The sequence below is a fragment of the Rutilus rutilus genome (assembly GCF_951802725.1).
Source record: "Rutilus rutilus genome assembly, chromosome: 15".
Lineage (NCBI taxonomy): Eukaryota > Metazoa > Chordata > Actinopteri > Cypriniformes > Leuciscidae > Rutilus > Rutilus rutilus.
In genome coordinates this window covers 22638391-22653571 of record NC_140220.1, presented here as the reverse complement: position 1 = coordinate 22653571, position 15181 = coordinate 22638391, and the positions used below count along the sequence as shown (strand labels likewise).

Here is a 15181-nt window from a genome sequence, read left to right as displayed (position 1 = left end):
TCATTCTAAAGATTATTTCATTTTTATATGTTGTTGAATATGGTTTATTAAAAAATAAACATGTGAGAGCGTGTTATAGGCTATATGTAATGTCAGATATGACGACGCTACTGCAACACGCATCGCCGCTGATGAGAAGCTGAGCATCTATTCATTAAACCAACGTGCAAACTATCGCAAACCAAAGTGAAAGTAAGTCGCTGACGCTTAACACACAATCATCTTCATTAAATGTAAAGAAACAAAATGATCTTACCTGGCTGTTTCCGCTTTCTCTTATTGCGGGCTTTGATTCAGAAATTTTAGCTGATGATCAGTAAAATAATGCATCTCATAACTGTTGCTTTCGGTGACGTGCACTCCATTAAATCTGCATATAGCGGGATTGAAGATCGGATTTATATCCGCAAAAAAAACAACAACATACATTTATGTAACCAGGTGTAAATGGAATCGTTTTGAAAATCAGACAGCAATCCGATCTGAGAAAACGCATGAAGTGGCCTGGTGTAAACAGCCCCTAGACATCGGTGAAAAACTAAATAGAGATGCATTGTTAATGTAACACATTAACATGTTTTTTTCATAGGTATTACATTGCATGTTAATGCAATTAACTGTCATTTTGTGAATTCTAAAGTCAATTTAATTTATTTGTTTCCCTCTGAAAATCCACTTTAGTTGATATCTAGTGGCTTCTTTCTTGATTCTGACCCAGTCAGTGACGTCACGATATGCAAATTAGTTTAAATTCATACGTAATCACCATGACAATTTTTTTTTTCATTGAATCTTGAAAAAAAAAAAAATAGCCCTACCTACCGACCCTTTTTTTCTTTTTTTTTGCTGTTACTGCAAACCAAAATATTTTTAAGGATGGCCTGCCCTGAGCATAAAAATAATCGCAGCATTTGCGATTTCAAAATCGCAATAGGGCAAATCGGTTTAAGTGCGATTTCATGTAAATTGCGATTTATCGTGGAGCCCTATCAAAAACCCAATGTGGGTCAATTTGCATACAGCTAATACTTTTTTCTTTTAAAGAGGAATATCTGAACAACAAATAATGTTGAAACTAGAAATGTGTGTGTGCCATAAATATTGTTTTTCAAAACATTTATCTAGGTGGCTGTTGATGAGTTAGCCTAACCTTGGAAGCCACAGAGAGAATGGGTTAGAAATGATCAACAGGCAACAGACAAGGCACCCAATAATATTCACGTTCAAAACATTCAAGTCCATGTAATGCTAAATAGTCCATCCTTCAGCATCCTTCTCACACCATGAAAAAAAAAAAAAAACCCTGACGCTGACCCAGAGAGAGCAAATGTCATGTGTAGGTATGAAACGGCATGCACATTTTTGAATAAAATCATCACAGAAGAACTGGGATAAAAGTTTATAGTTTGGATATAAACACTGATGTCTACGGAAGCAATCAAAATTAAAAAAGTAAATAACCTTTTGAAAGTAACTTGACGCTTCAAATAATGATTGTATCGAGTGACAAAAAAAAAACTGTGCCATTGAATCATTCATTCAAAAGATTCATTCAAAAACTCTAAATCATCCAGTAATGAAACAAGTATTTATGAGCGAGTCATTGAATCATTCACTCAACCCGTAAAAAAAAAAAAATCATTCAGATTAAATAAACATTTTAAATAGACTGCAGCAATTACCATTTTATCATTTAACCTCTTGTAAATTACATGTTATTTGGTTTAGTTGTCGGTTCAGAATCGTGATCTCTGTTTGAAACAAAATGAATCATGGTTCTCAATTTATCCAGATTCGTGCAGCTCTACTATATTGGTCACCATTTACATCTGTCTGTGGGTTTTTGCAAACATCTAACCAGTGAAAAGTATTGAAAAGAACTTGTGACTAAACCTCGTAACTCTATTGGCTCCTCAAACTGTCGGTAAAACCTCATAACTCCACCCCGCCATATCATGAATGACGTCTCTGCTTGTTTGCAATGCAAGGGGGGTTAGGGCATAAACTAGACATAAAATAAGATTTTGTAATAAGATAAAAAACCTAAATCAAGTTAAGATATGCTTCAGTAGTACAATTTGTGAAAAATCCTAAATTAACGTATCATATCTTAAGTTAAGACCTAAGATAGAAATTTTCTGTAATACACCCCCAGGAAACAAAGTGAAAGGGTAACTCTCGCCAAAATGCAATCTACGGTCTTTTTGTTAATCTACCCGAGGCAAACTTTCCTTTAAAAGTATAATTACAATGGAAACGCCACTTTTAAGTAGGGCTAGGTATCGAGTTCAATACTTTTTAGGCACTGACCGAATAGTCTCGATACTTTCGAGTATCGAAACATTGTCTTGTTTTTCGGTACCAAATTTCGATACCTAAGGGGTTAATCTCGTAAATGTCAGTGTATGCGGCATGACTGGCTGTGGCGGAAAAACACTAGTTTACGCGGTTGCCCAAAAAGACGTGGTTCACACATGAGACTGTAGTGTGTCTGTGTGTGTCTGTGTGTGTGTGTGTGTGTGTGTGTGTGTAAGCGTCCTAACCTTAGCCTTCTTAGTGTTTTAAAAAAATAGCGATTTTTTATGCTATCAAAGAAGTGCCCCAAGCACTCCCATTCAAAAAAGGCAATTTGACCGAAAACGAAAATACGGTCAAACTTAAAAGTGGAGTTTCCATTCTAATTATGCTTTTAAACGAAAGTTTGCCTCGGGTAGATTAACAAAAAGACCCTAGGTTGCATTTTGGCGAGAGTTACCCTTGAAGTCAGAAGACAGGAATCCCACCAAAGTGAAGTCAGGAATCGCACCTGTGCAGCCATCTAAGAACAGCTGCACTGGAGCAGTGTTTCAGCTCGAAGCAGCACCAGGATCTGCCTTGCAGTAGTTTGAAAAGGACAAAGCTTTCTTATAAAAGAGACAGGAAGCGCTCAGACATGCAGAAAGAGAGAAGGAAAGCAACAGAGTGAGAGTGTTTATGGGGATTAAAGCAATGGCAGATGCTCGCTTCAACTATAACTCGCTTCATAAAACCCAAGCTATATTTAACAAAGGAAATTGAACCTTTGCATACAGTTGTGATCTGATTACCAGAGGGACTCAAACACATTTATACTTCTTCTTTAGGCCAGAAACATTCAACGCAGGTGTTTGGCCAAACGCACCGCAAACCATGGTTGCATTGTACATACTTGGGGCCAGTTCACACAGAACACGTTTTTGCTGTTAAAAAAAACACGAGACAAGTCAGTGGAATGAAACACAACGCAAGGTTCTAGAGACGCGTTAACTTACTTAAACTTGAGCGGCGCATTTTTAGAGTGCCGTGAAACGCTGCAAAATACACAAACGCAATGTTTAAAGACGTTCTTGCGTTGTTGTGGAGGCAATAGTCAAGAGGGCAATAGAGTTACGGTCAGTTCACAAACTGAACTACAAGTGTGAACACACCCTAAAATGCACCATTTTGGACAGCACCAAAGTAGCCTATTTTAACAGAGAATTTAAGCATCAAGAAAGACCCTGAACAAACACACATTCATTCTGTAAATAAACGTTCATAAAAATGGGTCAACCTGAAACCAACCTGTATTGACACATTTGATTATGAGTTAGTCATAACCCAGCATATCGGAGCATATTGTTTCAAAATCCTCAACCCTTGACTGCCCAGTATTTAAATCACATTTTAATGGCCAATATCCTCTTTTGATCATTACAGTTTTGGGCTTTGACTTTGATTTATGGGGAATTCATAATTTAACAGTGCTCTATTCAGACAAAAGGTTCCTGAAAGGCTGCCTCATTTCCATATATGATCAATAAGTGCTGAGCCAGTCGTAATTTATGTCTTTTAGCTTGAGTTTACTGCAGAAAGACTCAGTATAAACACTTTCACTGTGGCTCAGAACATGGTCTACGTTTCAACATCTTGGGCATCAGATGCTTTTGTAACACACTTATTTCTATAGGGCTTATTAGGGCTGGGTTGACCATATCGATTAGTTGATTTGATTCCGTCTTCATTTTGATGAAGATTATTATTCTTAAATTGCAAAAATCTATCTTTTAGTCACAAAACTTTACTAAGCATCTCCAATCCAATCAGCTTTGTTACTTTTCATATGAAACAAAGTTTCAGCTTTCAAATTCTGTCAATTTTATCACGAAATTCAAACAATAAATGCCATTTTCGTGCTCATAATGTGACAGATCGCTGTAGCGCCCCAGTTCAAGTTAAAAAAAAATAAAAAATGTGTGTGTTGATTATTATATTTAAAAATAAACAGCAATAAAGCACCAAAATTGACAGTTTACAGCATTAGATTAGAGATTGTGAAATTATGTCAATACCCAGTCCTAACACTTTACTAATAGTAATATAATATTACTATTAGTAAAGTGTTAGGACTGGGTATTGACATAATTTCACAATCTCTAATAGTAATAATAATAAAACTAATAGGGTCAAGAAATAAATATAGTCCATAGGTTCAGTAAACAATATGATTTCCTAAAAATCTGATTTTAATTATTTTTGTTGCCTTTTTTATTTTTGTTTTGAAATGATCTGCAAAAAAACGCCTACAATTTTTTTTTAAACATATACTGCCTTGATCATGGTAACCATAGTTACAAGAAAAATAAATACAATAGCTAGGCGACTAAGTTACATATTGTAATACAACAGCAAAATCATCCTACAGTAAGTTACATAAACATCATGGGATCTCTTTAAAACAGTGTCAGAATTTTGTTTCTCTGCTTTATGATGACAGTAGTGACCAATAACACTTCTGAAGTAATTTAGTCAATTTAGTAACTATTTTGGCAGAACATATGCTCACCATGGACGATTTTGGAAGATATAAGCTTGTTCAGAAGAAGCAAGGGAGTGAAATTAACCTCTGTTGGAGTGTGTGTGTGTGTGTGTGTGAGAGAGAGAGAGTGTGACACACCCCGAATCAGAGTGGGGTGGGGGGGGGGCAAGTGAACCCCCCTCCAGACAAACAACCGTTATCCTTCAGTGATCCACCTCCATCAACCACGAGAATAAACTTAATCCTGCAGATTATTACACACACACACACACACACACACACACACACACCTACACCAGGCGCAAAAGCGTAGCCTGTTCTCAGAAGAACCGAGCGTTGAGCAGGCAAAAGTCGGCCAACTACACGCAGCCAGCGCATGACACACACATGCACATCAATTCCCTCCCAAACAGTGGCATCTTCAGTCCGTTAACCGCATGTCTCCGGTCGCTGTTAATCTCATCATAGGCGTGTTGCTGCTGTAGCCTGTTAGCTAACAGCCCGCTCAGAACCACACACTGCGCATCACCACAAATTCAAAGGCGTCAAACTCACCGCTTGACGCTCCGTGCTTAACTCCTGCGCGAGGATGCTGCGACCGTTACTCCGTGCTGCAGGCGAAGGTCCAGCAAACTAATATAAACAATATGAAGCTACAACAGCCGCGCGCCTGTAATGTTCCAGCAGGAGCGGCAAATGTGTATGTGTGTGTGTGTGTGTGTCCGTTGATCCGACAGTGGGCGGGGCTACGGGCTCAGTCCGACACTGTTGCGCTGTAATTGGAGGCGAGCGTAAGGTGGGCGGGGGCTACTGGCTCAATCTGCTGCTGCTGCGGTGTTATTGGAGAACAGCTGAGAAAGGGCGTGGCTTCGGGCTGCTGCTGCTGCGGCGGTGTCATTAGAGGTGAGCATCATATGAATAGCTGCTGGCAATGATTCAACGAATTCATAAATTATTGTTTTTAATACTTTTAGGAAGAAATATTTGAAAAAAATAGATGCAACAATAGTGTATTTTCTGCCCCAAGGAGTCGCTTATATTTAAAGTACTTGCCAAAGTACTCTGCAAAGTACTTGCAGACTTTTGTTGAGTTTTTAGACATTTTAGAGGCAGCAATAATTCATGAATATATGTAATAAAACTAAATAACGAAATGTAGAGTAACCTTATAACCTGAACTTAATTCAGACATTCAATCATTTTATACAATAACACCACGGATTAACACTACAGAGACTACAGTGACATCAGGGAGTAGTAAATTACCGTTTAATCTGATTCCAGAATAAATGACTCTTATGAACCGATTCTTTTCAGTGAATCAGAAACATTCAGCGCGACCGGTTTAATCTGATTCCAAAAAAACAAAACAAAAATATATTTTCAGTGAATTAAAAAACATAGCGACCTTCGTCTGCTTGCAGAAAGATTTTCTAGTTCTTTTGGGTGAGTCAAAATAACTGAATGAATTATTAGCTACTAAACTGGTCGCGCTGAATGTTTATGAAAAGAACCGGTTCATTAGAGTCATTTGTTTGGGAATTGGATTACAATGAATACTGAATAGTGATGCTGTAAACAATGATAAATGGTGTTTTGTTCACATGTGGCGGACACACATACATGATGTAATACTGTTAAAAGGAGACGATGAGGGGGAAATTAAAAATTAAGTTAAAATGCATCTTAAATGCAGTATGCCATTTATGTTGAATAAATTCAACGGAATGAAGTGGACATTTTAAAGCATCAAAGGATTAGTCTGTGTCAGAGAAGAAACTAATGTTCATTGCAATCTGTAATAGATAAGAAGTTTGCCAGGAACCCCGATATTGTCTGTGCGTATTCAATTTAGCTTGAGTATGCTTCCATCTAGTGGCCATTTTTACGTACAGCACCTGGTAAAATAAATAAAACCTACTGATTTCCATGGATGCAATTCTAATTCAGTCCAACAGAGAATAGTAATCATTTAGATAATCTCTAATTATAATTCTATGATAACTCTCTCTCACAGTCTAGATTATCTGATGGAAATACTTTCAGTAATATATTAGCTTATATCAGCATCAACCTAGATGAACAAAATCACCCTCAGACATTAATCAGTTACGACAACAGCATCAAAGAATTATGTTTATTAACATTATTTATGCTGCTTTTATATCCGTGATATCAAAACAGCAAGGCAGAATAATAGTCATTGTTATAACATGTTATCTCACTCCCCAAATTTCAGTTGCCTTTCTTTCTGCTGTCCGTGGAGTTCCCTAGCCCTGTTCTTCAGCTCCTCTGCTTTCTGATCATCCTTCTCCGTCCCATCGCCCAGTTTGTACATGCGGCTGGCATTGGAGCAGCCCCACACGTGTCCCAGCTCACAGGCTCGCAGGGCGTACTTTAGAGCCGATGGCATGTTTTTGTCCAGCCCTGGAGCTCCCTGGATGAAAAGTGTGCTCATGTTGAAACAGCTGGGGGCGAAGCCTCCTTCACACGCCTTCTCGTAATACTGTCGGGCCACCTGTACGTCAGTGCCCCCCTCCACGCCTCTCCCGTCATGGGCCAGCAGTGCTACGTTGTGACAAGCGTCCACAGACTTCTTCCCTTTGGTGTTGCATGCCTTCATAAAGCAGGAGTACGCCGACTTTAAACACTCCGTCACACCACCTGAGGTCATAAGAAGTTGTCAGTTGTTCAAATGTCAGCTGTGGAAAGCTGTTGTTATTAGAGTGTTGCAGTCGTGACGTCAAAACCCGGAAGACTTATTCTCCACTGGCTCCCTTGAGATTTTGCTATGGGTTATTTAGATATATATATATATATTTTATAACATTAACATTATTAATACTTATTTTAATATATAATCTTTATATATAATCTTAATATATATATGAAGAGTTCAGATGCAAAAACCTCTAAATGCCATCTGAAATTTTCTTCTAGAATGATCATTTTTATGAAGCTCGTATATTTAATTTCAATAATTTCACTTAAATGACAATTAATAGGTAATTTTCATTGCCATTTAAGTGAAATTACTGAACTTAAATATACGAGCTTCATAAAAATGATCATTCTAGGAGGAAATTTTATTTTCGAATTTATAACAATAATTTTATCATTTATATATTTGAATTCATTTTGAATAGATAGATAGATAGATAGATATTTTAGAGGATTTACATATATTTTAAAAATGAAAATAAATGTTAAAACATACTTTTCAAAAAATAACCAGATTCAAAACAGATTTGCTTTGTCAAAAATAATAAAAGAAAAATAACTGAATATCTAAAATATTTTGAATCAAATTGTAAGGATATCAAACAAGAACCCTTTAAAAGAACGAACTGAGATTCTGAAAAGATCCAGTAGGATCACATTAGGACTGCAAGTTAATTATGCAGTTAGAATTTCAAAAGATTACACTATTTTTGGCAATAAAAACAAATACAATTTTATAATAAAAATGTATAATATTACTAAATATTGGTTCGTGGGAGGGATTTTTCCTAAACTGTCTTTACCTTTGCCGGTGACATGGTAAGCCCCGAGCTTATAGCAGCTCTCTCCATGGCCATTGACCTCGCAGTTGTGCTTGAGAACCTGGGCTGTGGCCTCATAGTTCCTCTTCACACCCTCCAGGTAATCCGCCAGCCTCTGACACCCTGTTAAACAGAAGAGGAACACATGAAGCTCTCTCTCACAGTTCAGCACCAGCTCGAGACGGACAGCTCCTCCGACCTTCAGGATCCTTCTCCCGGTGACACTGGTAGCTGTACTCCACTCCTAAATTATCCAGGAACTGCTTGACCTCCTGTTCGTCCTCAAAGTTAATCAACCCGGCCATGTGCTCATCGATCTCCGATCACTTACATACACCGGTGGAATGTCTCACGTCAAGCTACTTTTGACCTTGCTCACTGATTAGTTGTGCAAGAACATACAGTTACAGAATAATGAATGACATAAAGGAATAATAAACGCGTCAGTCTAAGACATAGAAATTAATTTAGTTCAATTTAGACATGCGTTATCAGACATTCACAATTGTGAAACCGTTACAGCACGATGTGCTAAAGCTACACATGCACTGAAGCCAGTCAAAGATCGTTTCCTACTTCGCTCAAAGTCACCAACGGGCTTCCGTAGGCCCCGCCCACTGTGCTGTCTCTTCGTGGCTCAAGTATGCTGGAATGCGTTCACATACACATTTATATTCAGATAGCATTTGTGGATATAAAATGTACTTAAAAAAATATCTAAATTGAATTCGAATGAATATCATAACTATCACAATTGATCGTAGACCTAATATTATGTTAACCAAAAACTGCATCTACAAAATAATGCTGTATTTTGCAATACTAGCTTAAATAGAAAAAAATATATACTAAATATCCTTTTAAAACTACAGAAATAGCATCGTTAACATGGGAAACCATAAAACTCCTGAAGCGAAACCATTCACAATGTTGTTGGATGACAAAAAATTCCCATTAAAGTAACGTTAAGACTGGGTAAATACTTAATCCATATTTGTAGGTGTATGAAGACAAAAACGTACTTATCTGTATCTATATCTCTTTTTGTGTGTGTGTGTCTTGATTTATACTGTTTGTTTTACCCCTTATAGTTACTAATGACATTATAAAGGTATTTCTGAAAGAAAGAAAAAATCTTTCTGGAAAAAAATGCTTATTTATTAGTTTTTCATTGTTATGAGCGTACATACATTTTCGTTGCAAATGCTGTTATGTAGGCTGTTAACTCTAGTTGTGCCTATATTGTTGTACTAATGCAAATACCATAGGCATAGACTGTTAAAGTTGATGATAACCCGTAGGCCCCGCCCCCTCTGACGCAGATCCGTTTCCCGTGTGACGAGCTTGTTTACTTGTCAAGACGTCGCTGCCGTTTCCTCCCGATATAAAACCCCGTCAAAATGCCTGACAGCACGTAATGATCGGACTGTCCACCAGAACACATCCGTCTCCTAGAGAGCAATGCAAACGAGCAACACATGCTACGGTGGATTTATAGCGGCCCGTGCACTTTTAAATACCAACAAATAGGATCAGCAAATGTTTGAAGACAGATGTTTGGAGGCTAGCAGGCTAAGAAGCTAAAGAGCATTTAAATCGGATTGTGTTTGATCTACACCTCAACCCACTTGCCATTATCCGCACAAGAGGCTGTTTCTGGCATTTGAGGCCGTCATGATCCATCTTTTGGACACCGTGGTAAGACTTTAACTTACATGTCACACTACTGTATGTAGCAAGCGTGTGCAGTTCAACAGATGATTCATAATCATACTAAAGTACTGTAGGCCATGCTGGTTTTTTTCAACTGAGGTTTGTAGTATCATGTTGGTGGTCATAAATGTTGTAATAGGGATGACTGACTGTCAAAGACATGCATATACATGGAAGTTGATGTTTTCTTAGTTCTTTAGTGGGCTGATCAAATTGTAGGTGCCAATGTATAGGTTCAAACCCTACAAGAGGTGGTGATCCATGATCTAGAACCATTGAGGAAAACACTAACACTAAAACACTAACAAGAGTATTCTCCCTATATAGTGTACTAGGGGTCCATTTGTAGACTAGTTCAGGGCTTTTCGATTCTTAGATGCCACAGACCACCAAATATGATCTTCCTCATTCAAGGGATGTCTGTACTAAAATTTAAAAAGCATCGAAATATTTTCGTTTACAAAGACCCAATTTATACTAACTAAACGGAATGTAATATATAGTGTATCAATTTAAAATATTATTTTGAAACTAATTAGTATCTATTAAGTTACACTAAGTTTGTTTTCTACTCACTATAGAAGTGTACTGTTAAATGTATTTGATTTCATTTACTTTTTTGTTTACATATTTATTTGAGCCTAATTTGTATTCTCTGTTAATCCAATTTTGTATTTATTTTAAACCAATTTTTATTTTATGCATTTACTTATTTATTTTAAAGGGTTAGTTCACCCAAAAATGAAAATTCTGTCATTAATCACTTACCTTAATGTCGTTCCAAACCCGTAAGATTCGTTCATCTTCGGAACACAAATGATATTTTTGATGAAATCTGAGAGCTCCATGAGATAGATTGGAGAGTTGCTACCCAACTGTCAGTGACGCTTCAAAAAGTTCATAAAGAGATGGTAAATTTAATCCATATGAATTGAGCCGTTTAGTCCAAATTTTCTGAAGTGACACAATTGCTATATATGATGAACAGATTGAATTTAGAATTTAGCACTCCCTGACTCCAGTGTAAAAATCCATGGGCAAGTTCTATTATGCAGTCAAGAGTTTGTCTATCCACCGCCACTGTAAGTAAAAACGCCCGCCTTCCCTTGTTTCTTGTTTTCATTCTGACACATGAAGGGTTTATTTCATCACCAGTACATCTAGTACCATAGCTCTGACTCAGTTCTGAGTCATTTTGTTGTTGTAGGACGAGGCGTCCCCGCCGTCTCTGACCGATCTGTGCATGACTCTGGTGAGCTCCAGGCTGGAGCTCTTCTGTGAGATGCGTGATGACGGCTCTCTCTCCTTCCGTGAGCCGCTGGTCTTCCCGCAGGAGCTGGCTGACCAACTGCTCTGCAAGATGGCCACTGAGGGTGAGTACGAGCCATCGTCTGTGTCGAGGAATGTTTGACTAATTAAAAATGACACTCCTGTAGAACACAAAATGCAGAATTATTGTTTCATGTAGTATTTTAAAAGGATAGTTCACCCAAAACAAAAAAAAACAAAAAAATCTGTCATTATTTACTCGCCCTCAAGTTGTTCTAAACCTGTATGAGTTTCTTTCTTCTGCTGAACACAAAAAAGAGCGATATTTTGAAGAATGTGGGTAACCAAAAGTTGATGGACCCCATTGACTTCTATAGTATTTTTTTCGGTCTCACTTTATATTAAGTGGCTGTAAGTAGGCTACTATGTACTTACTTTGAAATTAATAATTTGATAAAATGGACTTATTGTGTACATGTTTTTACATTGTACTTATATTAAAAAAAAAACTGCATGTAATTACAACTGTAATTAATTTATGTAATTACATTTGTAATTACACTGTTGACCCTTCCCTTACACCTTAACCCACCCTTAAACCTACCCATACCACCACACCTGTCCCTAACCTTACCCGTGTCACACCTCAAAAGCAATAAAAGTGTTTTACTATACAACATGAACACAATAATAGTACTTAAAGCCACTTAATATAAAGTGGGACCTTTTTTTCTATACTGTGGAAGTCACTGGGGACCAGCTTGTCCCGTCCCGCTCTGTTGCGTCCCACGGATCTCTAAAACAGGCCTCCTCACAGTGAGTGTAATCAAATGAATGGATCTTAAATTCGAAACACTGAACATGATGGATTCTCTTCCAGGCCTGTTGAACGACAGTACGGTGGGAATCTTCCGGAGCTGCCAGCAGTTCCGCTTGCGTCACGCCTGCATCCGCACTGCTCGAATCTCCGCCGAGGCCTTCCACCGGGCCCTCTGCCCCCACCGCCTCGTGGAGCTGGACGCATCACGGGTCAACGCCGACCTCACCATTGCCGACATCCTTCGAGGTCTCTCGTCCAACAAAACCCTGCAGGAGGGCCTGCAGCGGCTCGTCCTGAACGGCCTGACCATGTCTTCTCTTGAGGAGCCTAGCCGTCGCTGTTTCAGCGCCATGCAGGGGTTGCGCGCGCTCAGCGTGTCCAACGTCGACTTTTACGACTCTGGCTTGGTGGACGTGTGCGCGCTGCCCCGCCTGGAGAGTTTGGATATCTCCAACACCTCGGTGACGAACCTCACCCCGCTTCTGGGGTTGAGGAGCAGGCTACGCTACCTCACCATGCACCAGCTCAAGAGGCTGGAGATGACCACCGCTCAGCTGCTAGCTGTGCTCAGTCAGGTCAGCTATCCATGTGTTAGAACTCGTAATGTTGAGGTCAATGAGGGCATTTTTGTCGCTTTCTAGAAACAAAGGCATGTGTAATTTTTAATGTCTCTAAAATGTTATGTCGTGTAACCATAAAATAAAGAATAAGGGAGTTTTTGGGGAGTCACACCACATGACATTTTACAACCGGAACTAACCGTGCTTTGTCATAAAAAAGTCCAATTATCTGATATTTTAAGAGACTTATTGACCTTGACACATAGTCATGAAGGTTTGTAGGGTTTAGGGCGGCTCAAAATTTGAAAAAAACTGACATTGCGATATATTTTTTTTTTCTGCAGTATATTGCAATATGGAAAAACTGCAACAGGGAAGTTTCACCAGATGTCTGGAATGGCTCAATATGTAAATAATTAGTCATAGTAGAACGATTGAGGTTGTCTTGTAGGGGAGTGCTTATGAATAGACTAAAATGAAAACATTCGATTTTACTCTGAAGAATTTTTTTTTTTTGAGTGCAAACCATCCTTTTAGGGCTGAAGAATTTTGGAAAAACTTGGGTTTACTCAAACAAGAACCAACTCTTTCAGGAACCTGAAAGTCAACAGTTTAAAGAACCTTCTACCAACTATATGGCCACATTCCCACTGACCCTTTTTGACCCATTCAATATGACTGTTTACATATTTATTATTTATATTATTAATATTGTGATTATTACTTGGTAAAAGTATTAAACAAAATAAGACAAAAATCTAATACTATTTTACTTAAAATTTGTATTTAATAAAAACTTTAAAATTACTGTACTAATAGTTACATCTCAATTCAGCTTCGATTAATTATGTAATTAATAAGCAATGAAGTAGATTTGTTTAAATATTTTAAGAAATAATGATAAAAAGATTATGCCAAACCTCATAATAACATCTTTTAAGAATTTAATTATTGTTTTTCTATATTATTATTATATCAGAACAGTTGTATCACCCAGACTTTTTTGTCATCATGCTGCAAAATATTATTAAAAAAATTAATTGCTCAGAAATTGAAAACATGCTCATCATAGAAATGGTGTATTAATATTAAAGTCATCGTAGGGGTGAATTGTATTTAAGATGTCCTTTTTGAACTTAAATGGTTGTAATTCATGACATGAATGTTTCGCAATACAGAACTAAGGTTGGTCTTTACAGCCAGCAGATTATTGCTGAAGTAGCACTTCAAAATGAAAGTAAAAATGTTGTAGAAGTTTGTTAACTGTAAAGCAAATATACTTTGTACTTTGTACAAAATGTTTTACCAAATAATTGGGATTCTAAAATTGCTAGAAAATCAAAGCCTTATCAGAAAAAGGTAGCCTACTAAAATGTTTTAAAGTACCATTTCCATGGTAATGCAATGTCCAATTTCACAATAATTTACACAGGATGAATTGAGTGTTTTGGCTTTCAAATGCTAACTAATTTATGATGATTACTAAAATAGTGGTGCAGGGATGACATCAAAACCCGGAAGACTTATTCTCCACTGGTTCCCTCAAGATTTTTCTATGGGTTTTGATTATGGGTTTTGATATGGGTGAGCAGGTTACACGTTGTACAACAAAACGTCCAAGTACCGTCAAATTATGGTTACCACAGACCTTATTTTACTCATAAACTAAAAAAAAAAAAAACATAATAAAAACACAGGAAAATCCTTAGGGAGCCAGTGCCAGTAATTAGGGCATGTTTACACGACAATGATGATTTCCTCTGCGTTTTTTGTGTACAGACGACAACATTGTCAAAAGGATCCCCATTCACACAGATCCATGAAAACGACTAAAAACGCTGTATTATTCTTCCAGGCCAGTAGTTGGCGATGTCACTTTGTAAAGAGAAACTACACTCCTATAGACTGAACACGTAATACGCATGTGCATGACGTCACCGTTTTCACACATTTTCGTTTTTGTAGTTTACATGGAGGCGATAACAGTATAGTTTTTAAAAGCTTGCACTTTGAAACCCGTTTTCAAAAATGTGTGTTTTCAGGCCCCCAAAACACCGTTGTCGTGTAAATGAACGGCCAAAACGTTTTTAGTTGAAACCGGTATCATGTAAATGGCTCCTCAGTCTACCGGGATTCGACGTCATCTCTGCAGCACTCTGTATGTGATGGGGACACCAAGTGCACCAAGTGTCCTGCTACAGCGCCAGACAGTTAATATAATGTATTTTTGAATATATGAACATACAAAAACATTATTATCATCACGCTAATTCGTTGACTTATTTGTAGCCAAGAGGTCCTTTGTTTTGCTTCTGTGTGATAATATGATTGTAGGCTATGTTAGGGCTGCACGATAAATCGCAATTTACATGAAATCGCACTTAAACCGATCAGTGTTGTTTTCGTCAACGATGACGATAACGAAATGATTTCGTTGACGCACCTTTTTTTTATGACGATA

The 15181-nt window shown here is 37.7% G+C and overlaps 3 protein-coding genes across 9 annotated transcripts in view; 1 reads left to right on the top strand and 2 right to left on the bottom strand.

Moving 5' to 3' along the window:
* Nucleotides 1–5554, bottom strand: part of ralgps2 (Ral GEF with PH domain and SH3 binding motif 2) — a 138335-nt gene extending 132781 nt beyond the window's left edge. For 2 of the 4 annotated variants that reach the window (XM_084433356.1, XM_084433359.1), the window contains exon 1: nucleotides 5372–5554. The gene's annotated coding sequence lies outside the window, so the exon portion shown is untranslated. The remainder of the gene's footprint in view (nucleotides 1–5371) is intronic. The other 2 variants (XM_084433357.1, XM_084433360.1) reach the window with 1 other exon arrangement.
* Nucleotides 5555–6939: 1385 nt separating this feature from the next.
* coa7 (cytochrome c oxidase assembly factor 7) lies at nucleotides 6940–8947 on the bottom strand. Its single transcript, XM_084433238.1, has 3 exons — nucleotides 8558–8947; nucleotides 8341–8481; nucleotides 6940–7480 (listed from the first exon to the last, which is right to left on the bottom strand). The coding sequence occupies exons 1-3, from the start codon at nucleotides 8661–8663 to the stop codon at nucleotides 7038–7040; spliced, it is 690 nt and encodes a 229-aa protein (XP_084289364.1). The 5' UTR covers nucleotides 8664–8947; the 3' UTR covers nucleotides 6940–7037.
* A 731-nt stretch (nucleotides 8948–9678) lies between these two features.
* zyg11 (zyg-11 family member, cell cycle regulator) overlaps nucleotides 9679–15181 on the top strand; it is a 20129-nt gene continuing 14626 nt past the window's right edge. For 2 of the 4 annotated variants that reach the window (XM_084433234.1, XM_084433233.1), the window contains exons 1-3: nucleotides 9740–10056; nucleotides 11279–11444; nucleotides 12221–12735. In XM_084433234.1, the coding sequence (XP_084289360.1) occupies nucleotides 10033–10056; nucleotides 11279–11444; nucleotides 12221–12735 (705 nt within the window). In that variant the 5' untranslated portion in view covers nucleotides 9740–10032. Of the gene's footprint in view, nucleotides 10057–11278; nucleotides 11445–12220; nucleotides 12736–15181 lie in introns of all 4 variants that reach the window. The other 2 variants (XM_084433236.1, XM_084433235.1) reach the window with 2 other exon arrangements.